Source organism: Triturus cristatus, chromosome 7, assembly GCF_964204655.1.
Source record: "Triturus cristatus chromosome 7, aTriCri1.1, whole genome shotgun sequence".
NCBI lineage: Eukaryota > Metazoa > Chordata > Amphibia > Caudata > Salamandridae > Triturus > Triturus cristatus.
The window spans coordinates 1615272276-1615295204 of NC_140590.1; the positions used below are offsets into that span (position 1 = coordinate 1615272276).

The 22929-nt window shown below is 46.0% G+C and overlaps 1 protein-coding gene and 2 long non-coding RNA genes across 4 annotated transcripts in view; 2 read left to right on the forward strand and 1 right to left on the reverse strand.

Moving 5' to 3' along the window:
- Window positions 1–22929, forward strand: part of LOC146812512 (uncharacterized) — a 480077-nt gene that overhangs the window by 359419 nt on the left and 97729 nt on the right. The window lies entirely within an intron of this gene.
- LOC146812516 (targeting protein for Xklp2-A-like) overlaps window positions 1–22929 on the reverse strand; it is an 89196-nt gene that overhangs the window by 21188 nt on the left and 45079 nt on the right. The window contains exons 2-10 of one of the 2 annotated variants that reach the window (XM_085619521.1): window positions 18147–18287; window positions 14561–14680; window positions 13976–14105; window positions 13736–13879; window positions 12674–12724; window positions 12335–12445; window positions 9693–9826; window positions 9452–9609; window positions 266–449 (exon numbers count right to left, since the gene is read on the reverse strand). In XM_085619521.1, the coding sequence (XP_085475647.1) occupies window positions 266–449; window positions 9452–9609; window positions 9693–9826; window positions 12335–12445; window positions 12674–12724; window positions 13736–13879; window positions 13976–14105; window positions 14561–14680; window positions 18147–18240 (1126 nt within the window). In that variant the 5' untranslated portion in view covers window positions 18241–18287. The remainder of the gene's footprint in view (window positions 1–265; window positions 450–9451; window positions 9610–9692; window positions 9827–12334; window positions 12446–12673; window positions 12725–13735; window positions 13880–13975; window positions 14106–14560; window positions 14681–18146; window positions 18288–22929) is intronic. The other variant, XM_085619522.1, reaches the window with a different exon arrangement.
- Window positions 1–22929, forward strand: part of LOC146812517 (uncharacterized) — a 59698-nt gene that overhangs the window by 17199 nt on the left and 19570 nt on the right. The window lies entirely within an intron of this gene.

The window sequence follows — 22929 nt, forward strand, 5'->3', positions numbered from 1 at the left end:
TACTATATAGGTCATATACTAGGACCTTTTAGGAAAGTTAAATATGCCAGTCTGGTATTAACCAGTTGTACACATACTTTGGGCGTATGCATGAGAGATTGTGCGTGGTCAGCAGGGCCTAGTGCACTTCAGAGGACACACACACACACACACCCACCCCCCCCCCCCCCCCTTATATCTTCCCATCCAAAACTGGGGGTGGTGATCATGCAAAAAGTTCTTTCCTACAAGAAAGTCAAGCAGAACAATGAACACATTAACTGACCTTCATTCTGCTGAAGAAGACTACGGAGGTGATAGCGGGATGGTGTCTGTTTGTGGAAAGCCTCAACTTGTTCAGCTGTTGACACAAACTTGCTTGCTCCAGTTTCTTCCTCCAGTTTCCGCTTGTTTCCCTGGGACAAGTTGAAGGGTTTTGGAACAGTGTGGCCTCCTTTTGGAATACGAGCCTACAAAGGGGAAGAAATAAGTAATCCTGAAGGGCTGGCGGGGCAAATTTGCTTTTACATCATGTGCATAGAATACTCACAACAGCCACATCCTGACGTTCCCCCCCCCCCACCCCCCTCCTCCCCCACCCCTTCCAATCTAGCATTTCTTGTATGAAACCTTGCTACAGGTTGACATTTAGATTGGTTTGAATGGTTCTAGAGTGAACAGTACTAACCACACTAAGCCAGGAAATGTACTTGACAGCAGATGACTGGCATACTACCCAGTGTTCCATTTAGAATACTAGTTTTGCAGCGTGAATCTTTCTGGATTTACTATGCTGTGAATTATTCCGCGATCTTGTGGTTGGGTCCGGATTCGTAGCCCAGGTGGGCGTCGACGTCCCACCATTTGGTGTACCTCTCGTGACGTCGGCGCGCTTCCTGCGGAAGTCCCACCTTGGGTGCGCCAGCTTCAGATTCTTTTTTCCACCGTTGGGTCTGGATCGTCATCGAGAAGCTCCAGAGTTGAACGAAGGAAAAGATAAATACGCGAGTTTCATCGAAGGAGAAAGTATACAAGACTACAGAGAAGAACATACAGCTGGGACGACGAAGAAGGTGGAGTTCCACGGAAAATTAGACGCCCATTGGAAAATGCGCACTCAGAGACTGAGCGCAATGGACAAGACACCATTCAAATTCTGCCGTAACTGCCACCACAAATACGCGCAGAAGGATCAGCATCCAGTCTGCAACCTTTGCCTGCCGATCGACCACGTGAGCAAGGATTGCAACGCCTGCGCCGTCTTCACGCCGAAGACGCGCCGAGTGAGAGAAAGGCAGAGAAGAGCCAACTTCAACATGGGAGGCAAGGGTAAGGCCCCGTCGCTGTACGAGCTGGGCCTCCCCACCGACGATGAGGACAACATCGCCGAAGGACCCGACGTCTTCACGGTCACAGAGACCGATCAGAAAACGCCTGACAAGGTAGGAGACTCTTCGAGTACGAAAGCGCTCCGAAAACCTGAGTGACTCTCGAAAAACAGAGTCAAAGTCCTCGAAAGGAACACCGGCGCCGAAAATTGACGACCGCAAGTGGATCCAAGGACGAAAGGCCCGGCGGATCCTTCGAGAAGGACTCCCAGATGCCGAAGCCCGCCGAAAAGCAGGGTTCGTTGAAGCTGGGCCTCGAGGTAAACCGCCCGATGACGAAGGAAAAGGCAGAGTCGACGCAAGCTCCGTCGAAGAGACCAGCGCTCGACGCAGATGCCGCCTCCGAAATGGATAAGAAAAAGAAGGCTCGAGGCGGAGATGGAGAGTAGCCTTCTGAGGAACAGGAGGACTTCGACACCGAAGATCTGTCGAGAGGATCCGGAGGAGGAGGAGAAACAGGAGGACTTCGACACCGAAGATCTGTTGAGAGGAGGAGGAGGAGGAGGAGAAACAGGAGGACTTCGACACCGAAGATCTGTCGAGAGGAGGAGGAGAAACAGGAGGACTTCGACACCGAAGATCTGTCGAGAGGAGGAGGAGGAGGAGGAGAAACAGGAGGACTTCGACACCGAAGATCTGTCGAGAGGAGGAGGAGGAGGAGGAGAAACAGGAGGACTTCGACACCGAAGATCTGTCGAGAGGATCCGGAGGAGGAGGAGAAACAGGAGGACTTCGACACCGAAGATCTGTCGAGAGGATCCGGAGGAGGAGGAGGAGAAACAGGAGGACTTCGACACCGAAGATCTGTCGAGAGGATCTGGAGGAGGAGGAGGAGGAGGAGGAGGAGAAACAGGAGGACTTCGACACCGAAGATCTGTCGAGAGGATCCGGAGGAGGAGGAGGAGAAACAGGAGGACTTCGACACCGAAGATCTGTCGAGAGGAGGAGGAGGAGAAACAGGAGGACTTCGACACCGAAGATCTGTCGAGAGGATCCGGAGGAGGAGGAGGAGGAGAAACAGGAGGACTTCGACACCGAAGATCTGTCGAGAGGATCCGGAGGAGGAGGAGAAACAGGAGGACTTCGACACCGAAGATCTGTCGAGAGGAGGAGGAGGAGGAGGAGGAGAAACAGGAGGACTTCGACACCGAAGATCTGTCGAGAGGATCCGGAGGAGGAGAAACAGGAGGACTTCGACACCGAAGATCTGTCGAGAGGATCCGGAGGAGGAGGAGGAGGAGGAGGAGGAGAAACAGGAGGACTTCGACACCGAAGATCTGTCGGGAGGAGGAGGAGGAGAAACAGGAGGACTTCGACACCGAAGATCTGTCGAGAGGATCCAGAGGAGGAGGAGGAGGAGGAGAAACAGGAGGACTTCGACACCGAAGATCTGTCGAGAGGATCCGGAGGAGGAGGAGAAACAGGAGGACTTCGACACCGAAGATCTGTCGAGAGGATCCGGAGGAGGAGAAACAGGAGGACTTCGACACCGAAGATCTGTCGAGAGGATCCGGAGGAGGAGGAGGAGGAGGAGGAGGAGAAACAGGAGGACTTCGACACCGAAGATCTGTCGGGAGGAGGAGGAGGAGGAGGAGAAACAGGAGGACTTTGACACCGAAGATCTGTCGAGAGGATCCGGAGGAGGAGGAGAAACAGGAGGACTTCGACACCGAAGATCTGTCGAGAGGATGCGGAGGAGAAACAGGAGGACTTCGACACCGAAGATCTGTCGAGACGATCCGGAGGAGGAGGAGAAACAGGAGGACTTCGACACCGAAGATCTGTCGAGAGGATCTGGAGGAGGAGCAGGAGGAGGAGCAGGAGGAGGAGGAGGAGAAACAGGAGGACTTCGACACCGAAGATCTGTCGAGAGGATCCGGAGGAGGAGGAGGAAGAGGAGGAGGACTTCGACACCGAAGATCTGTCGAGAGGATCAGGAGGAGGAGGAGGAGGAGGAGGAAGCCTACTATGAGGGAGAAGAAGACGAGCAGCAGTCGATCTACGGCTCGGTGCAGTCGACGACTCAGGAGATGGAATGGCAAGACCGACGCCGAAAGTCCTGAGGAGCCCGTGGAGACATATCCTTCGAGGCCTTCGCCGCCAGACAACATTGGAGCATACAACATGGTCGTCAGGAGCTTAGCAGCAGCCCTTGGGGTGAAATTGGACGAGGAGAAGCAGAAAGCAGACTTTCTACTGGAAACCCTGCTCCCCATCCAGACTAGGAGCCAGTTCCTCCCCATGCTCCAAAGCGTGATAAACCAAGGGAAGGAGGCATTCAAGGAGCCCGGAACTTGCAGATCCATCACTCCAAGAACTGAAAAAAGTACAAGCACTCTTCACAGGATCATCCATATATCAAGGGATCAGTCACAGCTGACTCCATCATTGCTTCCACGGCCAGGAAGAGGGCCAATGTGCCGGCTACCTCAGGGCGCCTCCCGACAAGGAGAGCAGAAGAATGGACCTCACCGAGAGGAAGGTGGAGAGAAATGCGGCCATGCACTGGCGCATGGCCAACTCCAACACCCTTCTGAACTGGCACCAGCACCAACACTGGGACGAGATGGGAGACCTAATTAAGCATCTCCCAGAGCAGTACAGACGGAGAGCTTCCCATCTGGTCGAGGAAGGCAAAAGCATTTCTAACGCATGCATTAAGACAGCATTGGATGGGGCAGAGACATCTAGCTGATGGCTATTGGTATCACGGAGAGGAGGCAAGCCTGGCTCCGAATTTCTGGCTTCAAACAGGAGGTCCAGAACAACATACTGAACACACCATTCAACGGTGAGACGCTGTTCGGTGCCACGGTGGACGAAAAACTCTCCCAGCTGAAGAAGGAAAATGAAACGGCTAGGTCCATGGGGGCCCTGCAATTCAGAAGGATGCGAAGAGGCACCACAGCTCGGAGACCCTTCGGAAGGGGAGGAAACCAGCCGGGTACGTCACACCAGACTTTCCAGCAAGGACAGCAGGGTGAAGGTCACAGCCAGCAGAAGCAGAAATGGCAGTACCAACCTCGGGGCCAGTCCTTTCGCGGGAGGGGAAAAGGACGTGGACAGAGAAGAAGAGGGGGAGACCAACCCTCCTCAAAGTGACTTCCATCGAAAGAAGAGGCTCACCCTCAGGATACCCCAGGGGGTGAAGCGCATAGTGAACACAGTAGGGGGGGGGGGTTCACAAACCAAACGCCTACGAGCATGCAACACCAGTAGGCGGAAGACTAAAACTTTACCTTCAACAATGGCAAAAAATAACAGACAAATGGATTCTGAACGTCATACAGTACGGGTACTGTATAGAGCTAGAGAAAAGGCCTCCAGACAAGAAACCAAAAAGACGACAACGCTCCGGGCAGGAGCTTGCTCAACTCAAAAAGGAGACTCTGCAACTGCTCCAAAAGAAGGCCATAGAACCGGTGCCATACAGAGAAAGGAACAAGGGAGTGTACTCAAACTACTTCCTGGTCCCAAAGGTGGACGAAACACTAAGACCCATCTACGGTTCCTAAACAGATTCATAAAAACTCAGATTCAAAATGACATCGCTGCAAGAAGTGCTGCCCCAGTTACGAGGAGGAGACTTCATGTCCACGGTGGATATCAAAGATGCCTACCTGCACATCCCGATGAACGGTCGACACAAGAACCTGGTAAGGTTCACCATCAACGAGGATCACTACCAATTCACAACCCTGGCATTCGGCCTCAAGTCCGCGCCAAGGGTGTTCACAAAATGCCTGGCAGCGGTAGCAGCATACCTGCGGAGGGAAGGGATCCATGTATACCCTTACCTGGACGACTGGCTCAAAGCAAGTACTCGCGACAAGTGCGAGGAACACGCAGAAATAGTGACAAATACACTAACAAGTCTAGGGTTCTCGATTCACTGGGGGGGGGGGGGGGGGTCAAAAAAAAAAACAAAAAAAAACTATGGAACCAGAACAGGTGAAGATCATCCTGGGGCACAGATCAACACCATAAACAACACAGTCATGCCCAGCAACAGGAGAACAGAAGCCCTGCTGAAGGAGACACGTCTCTACCAGAAGGGGCGAGCTCCGACAGTGAGAACGGCGAGCAAGACCATGGGGATGATGGCGTCATGCATTCACCTAGTCCCCAATGTACGCCTACACATGAGACCATTCCAAGAATGGCTGCAACAACAATGGTCACAAGCAAACGGAAGTTGGGAGGATCTAGTGGTTGGAAAGCACGCAGTGCAGGAAGAGATAACATGGTGGAACAGGGAAAACATCACAACAGGGAAACCCTTGACACCTCCAAACCCAACTGTGACCATCACCACAGACGCATCCCAGAGGGGATGGGGTGCACACATGAACAAGCTCAGAGTGAGGTCTGTGGACTCCAACGGATGCGGTCAAACACATCAACTACCTGGAATTGAAGACCGTACTGCTAGCCCTGAAGGCTTTTCAGAGGCAGCTGTACAACCAAAGAGTGTTGATACAAACAGACAATACTACGACGATGTTCTACATCAACAAGCAGGGAGGAACGCAATTGTTCCCCCTATCCAAACTGGCTCAGGAGATCTGGAGATGGGCAATCCCACTGAAAATAGACCTGCTGGCCATACACCTTCCAGGAAAGGACAATGTGGAAGCGGACTGGCTCAGCAGGCAGACTTCGGCATCCCACGAGTGGGAGCTCAATGGATGGGAAACGCAAAAACTATTCAGAAGGTGGGGGAAACCTACAATAGACCTATTTGCAACACGCCAGAATGCAAAATGCCAAAACTTCGCATCCAGACAACCAGAAAAACAATCCCAGGGGAATGCCCTATGGATAAGCTGGTCAAAAACATTTGCCTACGCTTTTCCACCAATACCACTGATGCACAGGGTACTCAACAAATGCAGGACAATCAACACGACGCTGATCCTAGTAGCACCACAGTGGGCAAGACAAACGTGGTACTCTCAGATAGTGGAGATGGCAGAGGTCCCTCCACACAAATTCAAAAAAATCAAAGACTTACTCTCCATGCAGAACGGAGAGGTTCTACACCCAGAGCCAGAGAGCCTCAGTCTAGCGGCTTGGCTCCCGAGGACCTAGATTTCGCACACCTTAAGCTACCTCGAAGCACTATGCGAGTGCTGCGTGAGGCTAGGAGGCCGACACGGAAATGCAATGGAGATAAATGGAAAAGGTTTACTATTTGGTGCACCAGAAATAAACTGCAAAACAAAATGACCAAGGAATCAACGGTGCTTCGATACCTCACACACCTACTAAAATCTAATCTATGCTCGTCGTCACTAAGAGTCCACCTAGCGGTGATTGTAGCGTACACACGAGGGGAGACGGGAGGAAGTTTCTTTACCTCTCGGGTAGTAAAAAGAGATTCCTCGAGGGAGCTAAAAGATTAGCACCACCTAAAAGAATGCCGCCGCCGGCATGGAACCTCAATTTAGTCCTGACTGAACTCATGAAGGCGCCCTTTGAGCCCATACACAAAGCCTCACTACAAATGCTGAGCATGAAAACAGCCTTCCTGGTAGCAATAACATCGCTACGCAGGGTAAGTGAACTGCAGGCGTGAACACTACAGGAGCCCTACATACAGATCCACAAGGACAGTCGTCATGAGGACGGACCCACACTTCATGCCAAAGGTGGTGTCCGCTTTCCATATGAACCGCACCATTCAAATACCAAGTTTCTTCCAAAACCCGACAACGGGCGCAGAGAGGGCACTTCACACTCTCGACGCCAGAAGGGCAGTGATGCACTACATAGAGAGAACTAAGGAACATAGGAAAACAACAGTTTTTCGTGTCATTCGCTACCAGTTTCCTGGGTAGACCAGTGACCAAGGGCACCATCGCACGATGGATCGCGCTAACAATACAATTCTGCCACAGGCAGGCAGGACAAGAACTATCGGAGGGGGCACAGGCACACTCCACAAGGAAGAAGGGGGCAACAATTGCCTTTCTGGCAAACACGCCCATTCAGGACATATGCCTGGCGGCAACCTGGGCTTCAGTGCACACGTTCACTAAGCACTACTGCGTGGACATACAGATGAACAAGGAAGCACAAGTAGGACAGAAGGTGCTCCAACATATATTCAACGACCAACGCTCATCTTCCACCCAGCCGCCACAAAAATAGCAAACCGCTACAAAGTCTATGCACAGCATAGTGAATCCAGAAAGATTCACGCTGCAAAACGAATAGTTTACCTGTCGGTGTAGTTTTGCAGCTTGAAGATCTTTCTGGATTCACTAGCGGACCCACCCACCTCCGCCAGAAAGATGAGGCAGGAGAGCAAGGTGGAACAAGTGAGCTTGAGAAGAATAAAATGCTGAAAAGAGACTTGGAGAATAAAAAAAGACTAAAACCGCCTGGGGTTAAAAAAAAATTAAAAAAAAAGAGAAGACAAAAGAACAAAACAAGGGAAAAAAAGAACCTGAAGATGGCGCACCCAAGGTGGGACTTCCGCAGGAAGCGCGCCGACGTCACGAGAGGTACACCAAATGGTGGGACGTAGACGCCCACCTGGGCTACGAAAAAAAAAAAAAAAAAAAAACTACAAATCCGGACCCAACCACAAGATCGCAGAATAATGCACAGCATAGTGGATCCAGAAAGATCTTCAAGCTGCAAAACTACACCGACAGGTAAGAAACTATTCGTTTTCCAAACATAGTACTCCATACAGCACTTCCGCCATTCCAAGAACATACCAAAAGGCACTTAATTTGCCAGCCAAAGAAGCAGCCAGTTTATTTTTTCAGGGAATCAAATGTATCTATTGCAGAGTACAACAGGTGGGATTTCAGTTAGTCAACCAGCTCGTCCGATCAGCTTCTGTTATTAATCCATAAATCCTGAGAAAGAAGCACTGATAGAGGACTGATAAATCACTGCCTTGGCTTTAAAAATACAAGAAAACAATGGAGTATAGACATCTTTTATCTTTTGTAAAGTAGTAAAAATGCTAGTTTTTGCTTTACTGCGTTTCCAAGAAGCAAATTTACATTAGTGTCAATGGTTTAACATAGACATTTATTTGCCCTTCGTCTTGTTCACACCAATGCCCAACATCACACATTCAGACAGATGAAAAGCAGTTATACAGGGCTATGGGATAATAGGAGTTTGACTAACAGGCAAGATCCTCTTGCTTTGTAGCCATGATCCACTACAGTAAGACAATCTTCGCATCGCACTGCAGAAGAGCGGTGTCGATAGTCAGCATGGAATCAAAAGCACTGCTGCAGCAGATTGAGGACACAGAATATAGACAATATAAAGATGCAGAGAAAGGGCCACAAGAACGCTGCAATATAGTAACAGAGAAAGACATCTGAAAACTGGCAAGATTACAGTACAGCAGCCACAGCCATGCTGTACCGCACCATAGAAGGCCAGAGGTACTTCACACATTACAACTACCCAACTCTCCCAATATCATGGATAGATAAGCAGGGGGTGGGGGTTGGTGCCACCCCCTCTCCGCAACAAAGCTTGTACTCCAAACAGACAGATAGCTGAGAAAAATATGCCGGAATTTCAGCTTTTAAATTAAATGCATTTGGAGGCCAACATAATACATGCCAGATTTGTACAAAAATAAGTTGGTCGAACAAAATGTCCACAATTGTTTCCATTAGCACTATTAAATGTGTGAAATGCAAGTTACTATACAAGTGGTCCTTTAACCCAGGCCATAGTCCAGATATGACTGAGGCCCTAGTTTAAGTAGTGCCTATTTCTAAGGCACCAAAAGACAAAGTGTACATTTCTAAAGCACAGATTCACTTCTTGGGGCATCTTGGCAATGATTAACAGGTGTCCAATGTTTGAGTACTCCTGAAAACTAGTCAGTGACCTGTAGCCACATTGAAAAGTAAAGGTTTTCAGCCGAATGAGGAAAAAGGAGAAGAAGCTGGGACACAACTATTCCAAAGGTTTAAGTGACGCAAAGGCCTTGCTGGGCTCATCTCCTCTTAACTCTTCCAAAATATGGTTTCTATCGGAAGGGTACTTTCGTTTTAGCACAACTGCTCACCTCCCCCTCCAGAAATAAATCTACTCACTGGGGAAGGAGGATGCCTCCTTAGCGCTGCAGTGAAGTCCACCTCTTTGAACTCATCACCTGGCTGGGTCTCTGGAAGGCGTTTTAATCGGTCATCAGTGCGGAAGTGAAAATCGACCGGTCTGGTTACTTGGCATGTGATTTTCTTGACAGGTTGGCCTGAAGAGTTTAGACAGAAAAAAAACGTAAAACAGTATTTTGCAAAGAACATTTGCTTTTGCACCTCCATGTTCTTTGCTAACCTGCGCCTGCAATAGCAGCTCTCAAGCTCTCCTCATTCTTCCGACGCTGCTCAGCTACTTCCTGCTGCAACTGATGCATCTTCTCTATCGCCTGCTCCTCTGTGCTCTTCAGTTTTGTGTTCAGAGGCTTCCGCCTGCAGGGACATCATAAAAAAACTGGTTCAGCACGAGTAGACTGTTAAAAGAAGAGCCAATTAATCCCAGGAAAGTTCACCTGCAGCGGCGGCTGCATGCCCCCACTCTAGCCACTATACGCACGTAAAGGAAGCAATACCAAAAATAAACTACAGCCAGCTGCGTCTAGATGCTCATCCTCCGTTATCAGAGGACACAATTGGTAGACATTTGAATGGATTACAATATGGCTGATCACATTCAACAATTTGGGATTACCTGGTCCCTTTCGTACTACTCCAAACCTTCGATCCTCCAGCCTCACCCAGTCACTTTCATTCCCATCTTTCAGACTGCTCTAGTTCCTTTTATGTCGCAGCTTCTTGCATGGTAAAACTGATGCTGAAGCATACACAGATGCCTCTGGAACCACCAATACCTGAAGCCACCACTACACCAGTTGCCTCCAGCCCAAGTTGAAGATGGTCACTGGTGTCAACAAGGTCCTTCAGAGCTCGAATCCATTGTAGTTTCACCTCTCGTGGACTCGATCACCTGCAGCCTCTGCACGCAGGCCCCCACGACTGCTCCCGGTAAGAAAACCTGATGCCTAAAGACACCTCTGCAGCAGTCGGCCCCATGCCATGGAGAAGATGACCCCCAGATGTCCCTACATCCCAGAGCATCTGAAGACTTGAACCCTCGCTGTTGGTACACCCAGACTGATCTTCCGGCCAAGGCCTGCAGCCTCTTTCCACAGTGCCCGATCTCCATAGAAACCTATTGGGCTTCAGATGCTGTTTTGCACCCTGCTGCCCTCGTGCCACTGGTGGTGTTTGGCTGGTGCTGCCTTGGAACTTGCCCACCACTCACTAACTCCTGAAGATCGGTATAGTACAGAGACTTACAAGACCAGTTTGCAGAACAGAACTCTGCAATTGCACGGTCTCCACTTAAGTGAAAAGAATCATTTTTAAAAACGGAAAAGAAAAAAGAAGAAAGAAAAACAAACACTTACCTGAACAATTTTTCTCTGGTGCCCAAACCTGAAGACATGCTCTTTTTTTTTTATAAATTAGTGTGAATCTCCTAGAGTCGGATGTGTCATTTATTGATCATTCTGTGCATTTGCAAAGGTCTTGCACTCCTATGCGTTAAGCCTAAAGCTGCTCGACCACATTACCCTTCCAATAGAGCACTTTAGGATTGCATAGCAAGCCCCTGTCCACTCAAAGAAACCCCTGGACTCTACACAGTACGTCAGGTTCTTGATATATCGAGAAAAGCCAGCTTCCTACAATGGGAAAGCAAACAAGACCAAAGGGTTTGCTGGCTGCAAACACACACCCTGTTAAATACTCTGAACAGACTCCATACCAAAGAACTGGAAAGGTTAAAACCCCGTTTTGAGAGAATCCATTTTTTGACCAAGTATAGAATTTACCAAAGGTAACCAGTGGAATGCCATAAAGGACGTATGCTTAAGGAGGTGCATCAATTCCAGTTTTATATTCACTTGGAGATGAACCATCTAAAACACACCAAAAATCTGGGGTGCGGAGTAGTAAATACCCCTTTGAGGAGGTCCGGTGAGCTCATGGGACATATGTAGACTAAGTCCCTCACCTTCAGTTTTTAAACTGGCACACTGCTATTCACTACCCCTCTCCACTTCCTGAACTGTTTCAACCCTCTTCATTGACCTCGTTGGCAAGACGAAGAGGCCCAACAGTCTACCTATTTTACTGTAGGTTTCATGTAAACTAGAATGGTTCCAAACTGCGAAGACTGGATCACAACTCACAGAATTCAACACATCTAGGTTAGGCCTCGACTGGGACCCAGAGGCGCTAGGCCTCACCTGAAACTCCATGAATCAAGGAGGGCTCAATGTATTATTTTTTTTAGCTCACCCTCAATGTGCAGTGTTTGGTTTGTGGGGGGGGGTGAAGCAGCTTTTATTAGTTTTATGAGATCAGCCTCTCAGTGATCCTAACTGGCACAACTCACCTCCGGTAGATCTCTGAAAGAAAGCAAACCAAGTACTGGTGACAGAGTGGGCTTCTAGTTCACCGCCTGACCTCCTCACCTCAGGTATGGACAAAAGAAATCTTATTTGTTCAGTACATATCTTTTCCATTGGATTTGCAAATTAAGCTTTTTAGTTTACACCAGGTGTCCCATGCCCGTTGTAGCTTTGCCTTTCAAGTGTCTTAATGCATGCACAGCCAGGCCATCTTAGAATGTTCCTCATTTTGGATATGGGAATGGATCACGCACAAACTTCCCTGGAGCCCCTAAGTCATCATGTATCTTCATGGATTAAGTTCTCCCCCCAGACTAGACTCTCATATCTGTGAGGTGACTAAGTTCACATTCAAACTCCTCCACCCTCCCACCCCAGTACTTGCAAGCTGCATTTAAATACTTCAGGATACCACTTAGAAGACAGTTAAGACACCAAGCCAAAATAGATCCTTGGGTTACGTTTGCTGTTCACACCATCAACAGTACATGCAATCACTTACTTCATGACCATTGGTGTGACTGGAATAGGTATACGAGCCTTGGACTTCAGACTATCGGCATCGTCCACTTTGTTCATGGACACTTCTGTCAGCTTCCCCTTGCTCTGTGTACTTTTGGGGGAGAAAGGAAAATGTTGAATTTTTTTTATTTTTTTTAAAAAACACGTAAACATGCCAGACCACACCAAGTGCCACCATCACAACAGATAGGGTTTGTATCCTTATTAAATCTAGTGAGTTACAATAATCTCTGCTCCGTGACTTGAAAAACCTAACCTTTTCTGTTACGTGGAACACCCAGTGAGTATCTAGTTCACTCACCTCATGAGCAACACTTACCGGGGAACACGCCGAGGCCTACATTCCTTCTTTTGCTCACTTTTAATCACACTGCAGAAAGGAAACTGTTGTTAAGTTTTTGCATCCCACCAGTGAGCTAAACCCTCTAATATTAGTTTGGATCCTTCTATGCCTTTAGCCATCATAGCACTGAATTTCCCCATTTGTTACTGTAACTGTCTCAGCGCACAATCACTAATGGATAGTGTGGTGGTTAAAGCTGCGTCATCCATCATGACTGCTTATACAGCCAGTCTTACAGCACCCATCTAATTTACATGCACATTCAGTATATGCTGGTTAGCATTTGTCAAATTGGAAATCTTGCGATTGCTCATTAACAAGTATGAGGCAACTGAGGCAAATGTATAGCCACAGCTTCTCATGGATTTGGCACAATCTGAAATCTCAGAAACATGTTTCTAGCTCAGCTCAAATGGGTCGAAGTTACTAAAACATGGCCACATGCGTTTACACACAGTGAAAGACCCATCTCAAAGGTGGACTGATCATTTTTCAGTTGATTTCTGCATTAGTTTTTATATTGGTGCTAATGAGGTGAAATTGTTGCGCAGACAGTTTTACCCATAAATGAAAATGACAAAATATTGTAGTATTATCAAAACATTTGCCCCATAATTTATTCAACTCTGCCCCATAATTTCGTGCTCCCTGCTGCATAATTCCAGAGGACCTCCATATACCTACAGCAGGATTACAGATCGTACTGCAAGGAATTTTTACAGTGAAGACAAACAGTTAACACTAAAAAAGTAGGTTTATATTCTAAGAAGGATTTAAATCCCTTCAGCAGGTAATGTTCCCAACTGGTGCTCCAAGCTTTCAGATAGGACCACTAAACAAAAGTACCAGCATCGTATAGAATTTCAACCTTCATTACAGAAGCACAATGACAGAATTCCCTTTCCTGCAAACACCCCTCGGGAAAGGATTTAGACACTGCACTAGAGAAAGAATTACTGCATCTTTTAGGAACTGGTGAACCCTAACCAGAATATTCACTCCAAACAAGTTTATAGACCCCACCCAATAACAACTTACAGTTTCTGTTTCTTAATAGGTGGGTGGCCTTCAGCAGTTGGATGAGGATGCGCTTCAGAAGTTGGAGGGTTGGCAGTGCGTCTCTCCTCCCGAATCTTAGCCAGCTGTTTCTTCTTCTGATCAAGTGAAAGTCGCTTGGATGGCCTGTTAACAGAATTAATTTAGTTTTAAATCCAAGAATCTGACTAATAACCAGCAACTTAAGGAGAAAGCATACTTCCTGGGTTACACCATCCTCACCTCTTTGGATGAGCTCCAAGGGCGGAAGTTCCTGCTGCAGGAACCCTTTGTGAAGTAGCACGCCACCCTTCAAGCGAGGTAGCTATGTTAGATGGTTTTGCTACCTTCACATCAGAATTGCTTTTTTCTTCTGTTGAGCAAGTAAGAAAGCAGATTATGCAACATGTGAAGTTTAATTTGCATTAAATATGGAAATTTACACACAAAAAAAAAAGGATCTTTCACAATTGGGTTAAACTATTTTCACAGTATTTTTATATATAATAATTTAAAAAAATAGATACGATGCACACAAAAAAACCAACCCCCACAAACCAACCACATCCTCCCCCATCACAACAAGTTCCAAAGTACAAAATACACCTACTACTAGTGACTAAGTCATGCCGTTGCACAAGCAGAGGACAATTGCACCCACTACCCTAAGGTTACAATGACCACTCAAAACAGCAGGTGCCAAGTGGCACAGCTGTTGCCATCATACAAACATTTAATCCAAAAAGACCACTCCATACTGTTAAGTACTACAATGCAGCTTACATGAAAGCAAATAACACTAAGAATAAGACTTAAGAGCATACATACCAGACTTTATAATGGGCGTGACAACAGCTCGTGGAACATTGCCCTTATTCCCAGGAGTTCTGCCAGGATTCTGAAATGAATGATCCTGTGGAGGAATATTCTCTCCATCTTCTATGTTATCTAAAATTCAAAATACAAAGACACATTAGTAGGTACTTCTCTGTGAAGATCTCAGGTCATTATATTATTATGTTATTGTTTATTATTTAAAAAACAAGTGTTGGGGGGGGAAGGGGGGTAATAAGTCTGCCTGGTCTTTTTTTAAGATGGGTTCACAGTTTCCACAACATGCCAAGTTACCAACTGCTGACAACTAAACAGAAGGCCCAGAGGAGTAACCCATCAACCCCCAAGGAGGGTCATAGGGCAGAAGCTTTAATGCACGGTTTTGGGAGATTTTGGTTTCTAAGGACTACTGCCATCCCTCGTATGCCCAAGATGCCAAATTAATGTAGGCTTAAGCCATGCAAGAGAACCAACAGTGGGATTACCTAGACATGAACGCTCCTATACTCGATCTAGCCTCTTCAGAATTTGGCCAGTGGCCACTTGCAGACAAAAAGGGTTACATTCTACTGTCTTCCAGGAGCTTGAGCGCCACAACAGAGCAAAACCTATATCCTGCCGACGGTATCCACACCTCCAACTGCTATGGGGTTGACAGTGACATGTGCAGGTCACTGTGACTTGATTTTCCCCTTCTTCAGGAGACCCACCTCTTGAAGGAGAGGTGGTTGACACGAGAAGATTCACATCCCGATAATTTACCCACAGTTTTTTCTTCAGCATCAACCAAGATGAAGCGTGAGGATCCTAGTGGGAGCTGGTGTCCCTTTAGCCACATTTCCACTCACAGGTTGGGAGGGTTGTTTTAGTTAAGTGATTGATAGGAGGCCAGATGCTCACAATAGCCTCTATCGATGGGCCTAACGATCACCAAGACCAATTTTATAGCTGGCTGTTTCCCTCCCTCCCCCCCCCCCCCCCCCTTGGCAGCCCACGGATGGCAACCTGATATTTGAGGAGTACTTTAATGTAGCAATCGACCCAGCCGTAGACAGATCATATTCTACTTGTCAATCAGTGATATCCCTGCCCGGCCTGATTCAGGATCTCAACAAATTAAAACGGACATATGTGGCGTAGTGTGGCATAGTCATAGGGCCAAGAGGGGCTACATGCATTACTCACAGGTCAGACCCCATTCTCAGATCAATTATATTTTGGTTTCTCTACCAGGTTTCCATTGAGTGTAGTACTTACCTATAGTAACAAGGGTGTTATCGGATCACACTCTGGATACAATAAACTCGATAACGACACCTCCCCAATACTACCCTCTTAAACATTTTATGAGAACATTTCAGGAACCAGTATTGCGGGACTTTAAAGGGTTACAAACTACATTCTCAAAAATGCAGCAGAAGACCTAACATGGTCCACTGCGTGGGATGCCGCAAAGGCAGTCATGTGGTAAATTTACCAGCCACACCTCAGCTTTAAGATTGTCCTGGTCTGGCGTGTTGAGCTGGAGGCAGAAATATCCACATTAGACACTGAACTTAACACAAAACCAAGCCGTAACACCCAGAGATCTTTTCGTAGAGCAAGCAGAGAGCTGGAGGTGGTCCTGGTTAGGTATGCTGCACAAATTGCCCAATAGGAAACAATTCTTTAATCAGAGGAGAGAGGAGGTGGATCGGCTCCTCACATGTACACCGACACCCAATTATACCTGAAAGTCTCCTCCCCCCGAAGGCATCAGCTCTCAACTTAACTCTACAGAAAACCCAAAATCGGGTGCTATGCAACCACCTCAAGCCAATCACTCTAAAAGCTAAATTCCTCCCAATTGTCCCACCCAACCATTTACCTGTCATTGAGGAATGGTTGAAACAAACAGCCCTCAACTGCGTGCCACAAGTTATTGATTCCGCAAAATCATTGAGACTAACTCTCCACAAGAACCTTAACATGCAGAAACAAATCATTGCAATCACCAAAGGAGCGAACCTCCAAATGAGCATCCCAAGAAAACTGAAACACATTCCCCCCCTAAGGATTTCAAGTCTGCAGAGTAAGCCCTATTGATTCCCAGGCTGGACTACAGGAGCACAACCCTCTGCGGCCAGCCCAAAGTTTCAAAATGGCTCCTTTAAGAGCCTTTCTACTCTGCTGCCAGGCTCATCACTGGATCAAAAACAAACAACCACATTACCCCCCGACTTGAAATCCCTCAGACTACCTTACGAAGCTTGAAGTCAGTTAAAGGTTGCCTGCATGACCCACAAAGCCCTACACTACAACACCCCAATATACCTCGCTCAGAAGCCGATCAGTCTGGCGGCTGCAGAGCCTCCAGAAACTCAAGCACCTTACTGCTGAAACCAGATTAAAAAAAAAAAAAAAAAAAAAAAAAAAAACAACACAACTGATCTTGGTCGGTCATTTGCACCAAGAATTTGGAATGCCTTGCCCCCTGAAATCCGACTGAATCCTTCAACAGCAACTTTCAAGAAAGAAGTCAAAGTCCTACTTATGAACAAGTTTCTGCCCTACATACTCTTCGGATCGTTTAGGACATGTCAATTACAATCATGGCTGTTTTCTTTTTATAACAATTTATTGAAATCAAGGCATGACTTACAAGAAAGACATTACACATATAGTGGCAATAAGATGCGGTACAGAGGTATCACATAGCAAAATGATCTCAATACAAAAGTCACGGTTATGACGTATTAAAATCTCTGGTGACACATTCTTCCCTCATCCTCGGGGCTCACATATACCTCCCCCTATGAGCGTCCACCTGTCCCATACCCGAGTCCACTTGGCAGGGCACCCCCCTTGCTTCATATATGTTTTTTTCAGTGACCATACACCCGTAGCGGCTCGAGAGAGTGCTGCGGGCGGTGGGTAGTAAATTCCGGAATTGGAGCAAAGAAATCAAATTAATTACATTGCACGCTGCATCGCAGATTTGGGGTTGCAGCGCGCGCAATGTAATTACATTTTTTTCTTTACTCATCTCCGTTTGGACCTATTCCGGAGTTTGCTACTCCCCACCATGCCCGCCCCACCGCCCGCAGCACCCACGAAGAGCCGACTCTGCCATACACCAGTCCACATCTTTACTCCAGTCCCCTAAAGTTAACGGGATCTGGGCCTAGTTGAATGCTTCACAATTATGGAACTTCGTTATGGGTGAAGTAGCTCGATGCTTTAGCACAAGAGCTGAAAAACCATAGTTTCCAAAGTGTCAAATTTCGCAACTATATTTTTAATTGGGAGTATTTTTTTTTCATAACCAGAGGACACCTGTAAAACCTAATTAAAATAATCTTTATAAAAGCAAAGTTTGACAACGTCACGATTGTGAAAAGGAATACTACTTAGTTGTCCAACCAGTTTCTACCTTCCAAATGCACCACTGAATTTCAAAGATGTCTTGTGCAAAGCTGTGCAGTACAAAGTGGACACAGTTGTCGCTAGATCAGAGCCTTAGTTTATTAAAAAGAAATAAAATAAAAGTACAATAAAGGAGAGGGCAGGGACGACCCAATTTATTAGTGAAGAAACCTACCAAACCAGGTATCTGCATTGTTGTCGTACTGTTCATTCAATGCTTCAAAGTTGATGAAGTTTGGTGCATCGAAGGAATAAACTGGCTCCGACATGGTCACCAGTGGGAAGCCAGGAACAAAATGGTCAAAATCCCGATGATCTGTTGAAATAAAGACAAATATAACACATTTACAAAGGAAATCAGGACACTAGCACAAAATAAGCTGCATTACAGGGCAGGCACTTCATAAAGAGTACCATATTTTTGTATCAGACTTGCTCCACATTAAGCAGCACTGCCCGACAGTTCATTGTACAACCAGAGTCCAATTATACACAAAACCCTAATGCGATATGTATACCAGAAGAACAAAATGGATAACCACAGATAACAGACTTCTGTCGTAACTGATTTACAGACTTTTGGATAACCCGAAGAGACCAACCAGAAGTAAAAGTACATTAAGTGGGAGGACCCACTATAGCATGTTACTCAAATGCGAGTAAGACTATGTCTGGAGGTTAAGGGATAGCATGAGATTAGCCAGGCAACTCAAGGTCCTGAAACCAAAGTGTCCCTAAAATAAGATGGTTAGGTCTTATAGAAGGGAATTCTTAGACTGTACGTCAGTCACTTCATTAGCATCTTTGCCCAAGTACCACTGCCTAAACCCCAGTGGTGCACTGGTAAAAGACTATGCATCTAAAAATAGATTTCAAACCCTACTGATCTGGTGATCAATAGAGGGACAGCGATTGACAAGTAAGTTACTTACCTTCACTAATACTGCTAGATACTGTAAACAAGCATTGGCATAGCCAATAGGTCTCGCCTTTGGGACCTTATAAGTGTTTAGCCATGTAACAGTTGGACAACTAAATACTTATAAAGGTCCCAAAAGTGAGACTTATTGGCTATGCCAAGCGGCCGTGAAAGTATTCGCGATCAAACATCAAAGCGGCCGTGAAAGTGATTGCGGTAAAGCACGGCGCACGCACGCACATGCACTGTAGCTCTAGGCTGACCCGGTAGCACTTTTTGGAGCCCTCTCAATAAGTCTCTACAGACCAGCGCATGATCAGGCGAGACTTAAAAAATGAGGCTATTAGAGAATGAGGGAAAAGCACTCACATCAAGTAGTAAACCCCAATGGTTGTCAGGGTGAAAACGCAGATTTAACTTCCAGGGACGTTAGGAAGGGCAAAGTAACTTTTAAAAGTCCTCTCCAAAATATTTATTACTTCACAGAATTGGGTTTGTATTCAATATTTCAAAACATCCAAGGCTTTCCCATGGAGCAGCCAACCCTTCTACAATGAAATTATGCTTTTAGTGTAGGTTCACTGTAGAAGACACAAATGGACGGAATGCAGACCAAATCAAATATTTACCACCAGTCAAAAGATCTGGGTTAAATCAATCGTTATTTTGCTCACCATGCCACCCCAGTTTAGATCAAACCATGGGCAAATCAGTTTTGATCCTGCTCCTTACGGTAACAGCCCAACCCAAACTGCCAAGGTAGGAAATAGATGGCGCAATAAGTGCTGCAGTCCACTGATCGCATTTAATTTACAGGCACCGGGTACACTTGATACCTTATTTTAGGTACGTACGAGTAAATTTAATGTGCCAATCAGACGTATAACAATTTTAACATGTTGAAAGGAGGAGCACAAGCACTTCACCTCTGGTTAGCAGGACTAAGGCTTAGAGTTCTATAGCCAGCAAAATAAATATGGTGGTGGAAAAAAAAAAAAAGGCGGCCACGCACCTTTTTTTTCTATTTACTTTTGTTACAATGGCGGCACCTGTGCTGGAGTTACACATCTTCATCTAAAGCACAGGTGCCGCGATAGCTTCAAAAGTACAGATATAGAAGAAAAAAAAAATTATATTTGGATTTCCCCCCCCCTTGCCATTACTTTTGAAGCAATTGTGGTACCCAAGTTTTAGCTTAAGATGCTAAAAAATAAAGCACAGGTGCTGCCATTATAACAAAAGTAAATAAAAAAAAGACAAACATGTGTGTACGTTCGGAAAAGTTGATAGAAGGGGGGGGGGGGGTGGGGGTGCGCGTGGAACCCCACATGTGGCCGCTCATAACAAAAGAAAGGCACGGCTGCCATTATACCAGATGAGGAGTGCCGCACTGGGTACATGGTAAGACAAAAAAAAAAAAAAATGAAAGTTGCTGGCGAGCATGTCCTTAACAAATTAGTGCCAGAGGCTATAATTAAACCTTACCTAGTAACACCACATGTAACAGGAGGTGTCCTCATGGTAGGTTACAAGAGAGAAGGTGGCAATAAGCAGGGACTACTAAGCCCATTGACCAATGAAATCCACCCTTTACAAACGACAATGACGGGAGCCAATTAAAAAGATGGGCGGATCATCAAGTCCATAGCTTAATCCAGCAGGTCTTGAAGAGGTGCCATTGTCGTTTTCCCTAGGTTAGCATCAGCCCATGGCGGATTGTCTTCGGCTTTGCACACGTTACGATACGAACATATTTTGGTTTATGCCACACTGCAACTTTCACACAACCTGCGGGTTTTACATTCTGTTCTTTCCTGGGATTTATTCTGAACACTGCAGACAAGGTCAAACAATGCCCCTTGTCCTTTTGTTCCGGTCAGGCCCTAGCACCTAGACAAAACACACAAATAAAGCCGTTTGGGAACATGTACTTTAGTCATATTGGTATACAAGGGTGGGAAAACAGTTTGAGGGGGATCTTTCCAGAGAAGGGAGCAGGGCAGCACCTGTGATTTAGATCTTTTATCTACAGACTGAGGTATGGGGTCCGCGGCTAAAACACCCAGCTATATAGACAGAGCCACATGAGAGATTATATATATATATATATATATATATATATATATATATATATATATATATATATATATATATATATATACACACACACACACACACACACACATACACTCGGTTGGGGACGGGGTGGGTCAGCGCACTGTTGTATACGATGACAGCACCTTTTATGATTTACGGACTACTTGCTATGCTAACCGTATTTGCGTTAGGCATTTTTCTACTTGTGGCATGTATACTAGAGCACATTCGTTAAAATTAACATTTTAAACTTCTCATGTCTCTATATGATCCTACTGTGGACTAGTACAAGACTGAAAGCATAAGGGTGTCACGATTCGGGAGTGCTGTGTTCTGGGGTGTCTAACCACTTATTCCTCTGTGAGGGAGTAGGAGGTCAAGTGAGTCACTATAGCTAGTCGGTCCCCGGGCTCATGGGTACTCAGGTGGTTGGATGACTCAGTCCCTGCCCACTAAGGTTCAGTGATCCCAAGCATAGTTCTGCGACTCTGCAGAATCCCTGGAACAAGGAGAAAAAACAAGCATTTGCAATGCAATAGGTCTCGCATTTACGCGAATTTGAGCTATTAGCACAGTAAATGACAATGCCTTTTATTTAGGTTTTGGTTTTAAAAACATAAATAAACGGCATTGTCATTTAAAATGACAATAGCTTGAACACGCGTAAATGCGAGTCCTATTACATTGCAAATGTTATAAAGTTGTGCCCCCCCCTGGCCCCGCCCTAACGAAAGTGGCCTGCACGATTAATAAAATAAATAAGTCGCTATAGTTAAAGCGGACGCGCTATAATTTTAATAAATACATTACGAAAGTGGCCAGCGTTAGGTAAATAAATAATTAAGATGTCTGCTATAGTTAAAGCGAATGCCTACAATTTTAATAAATACATTATGTAAGCGGTCAACGTTAAGTAAATAATTAGGCGCTGCCGCTATAGTTCAAGCGGATGCGCTATAATTTAAATATATACATTAGTAAAACCAGAGGGCCTGCTGAAATGTCGTGGGTGGAATAAGAAAGACCATTAAAGAAAAAGTGCTTACCGACTTATGAAAGAGACTGTAACACAACAAGTAAAAGATCCAGTCCTCATGGGAGGTAACAAACAGCAACAAGGCGGTAACAAGGAGGGACTAACAAGCCTCATAATCTATCGGAAGCCAGCTTTTACCAAGGACAATGAAACTAGCCAATGAAAAATATGGGAGGAGAGTAGGTGAGGTTTCCACAGCATACTCTACTACAGAATGCTACACAGAGCGAGCAGCGCATGTGCGCAGCCGCTAGGCTCGACCTAAAAACAGGCCACAGAATCCATTTCTGGAACATGCAACTGCTGCTCTTCAGCCTAAATTCCAAAGATGCTGCTAATTCTTGCATCTGTACATGTGTATGTTACTGAACATGGGGCCTGATGTACAGAATTTATGTGGTTGAAGATACTTGTACCAATCCCATTTAAGAAGTTGATAAATCTTTACTGACCCCTGAATGGAGACTGCCGCTGGATATTGATTCAGTATTTACAAGCGGTGTGTTGTGGATGTCCCTTCCAAACACCAAATTTGTACCAGCTGTCTCAATGGTTTTCCACCAGAATTCCAGGTGCAACACATTGAAAGTTTATTAACTTCCAAGTTTGGATGGTAACATTAGTAAAAGGGAAGGAGGTCCCTTTGGACCCGTTCTCCTTTGTGAATTGTTGAAAAGGTTTCCGGAGGACCAGTGTTAACTTATAGAATATGCTTTTTTTTTTTTTTTTTTAATAACCCTTTAATTCTGTAAGGAAATTATGCTGTTGTATAAAACACCTTTATTTCAAAGCAATCACATACATAGTGGGCTGCTGACCCTTGTAGGCCACCGTCCTTGAGATTGCAACCAACTAGAGCGAGGTGCAATTTGTGACCTACCTTATGAATAGTTCGCAAAATTCACC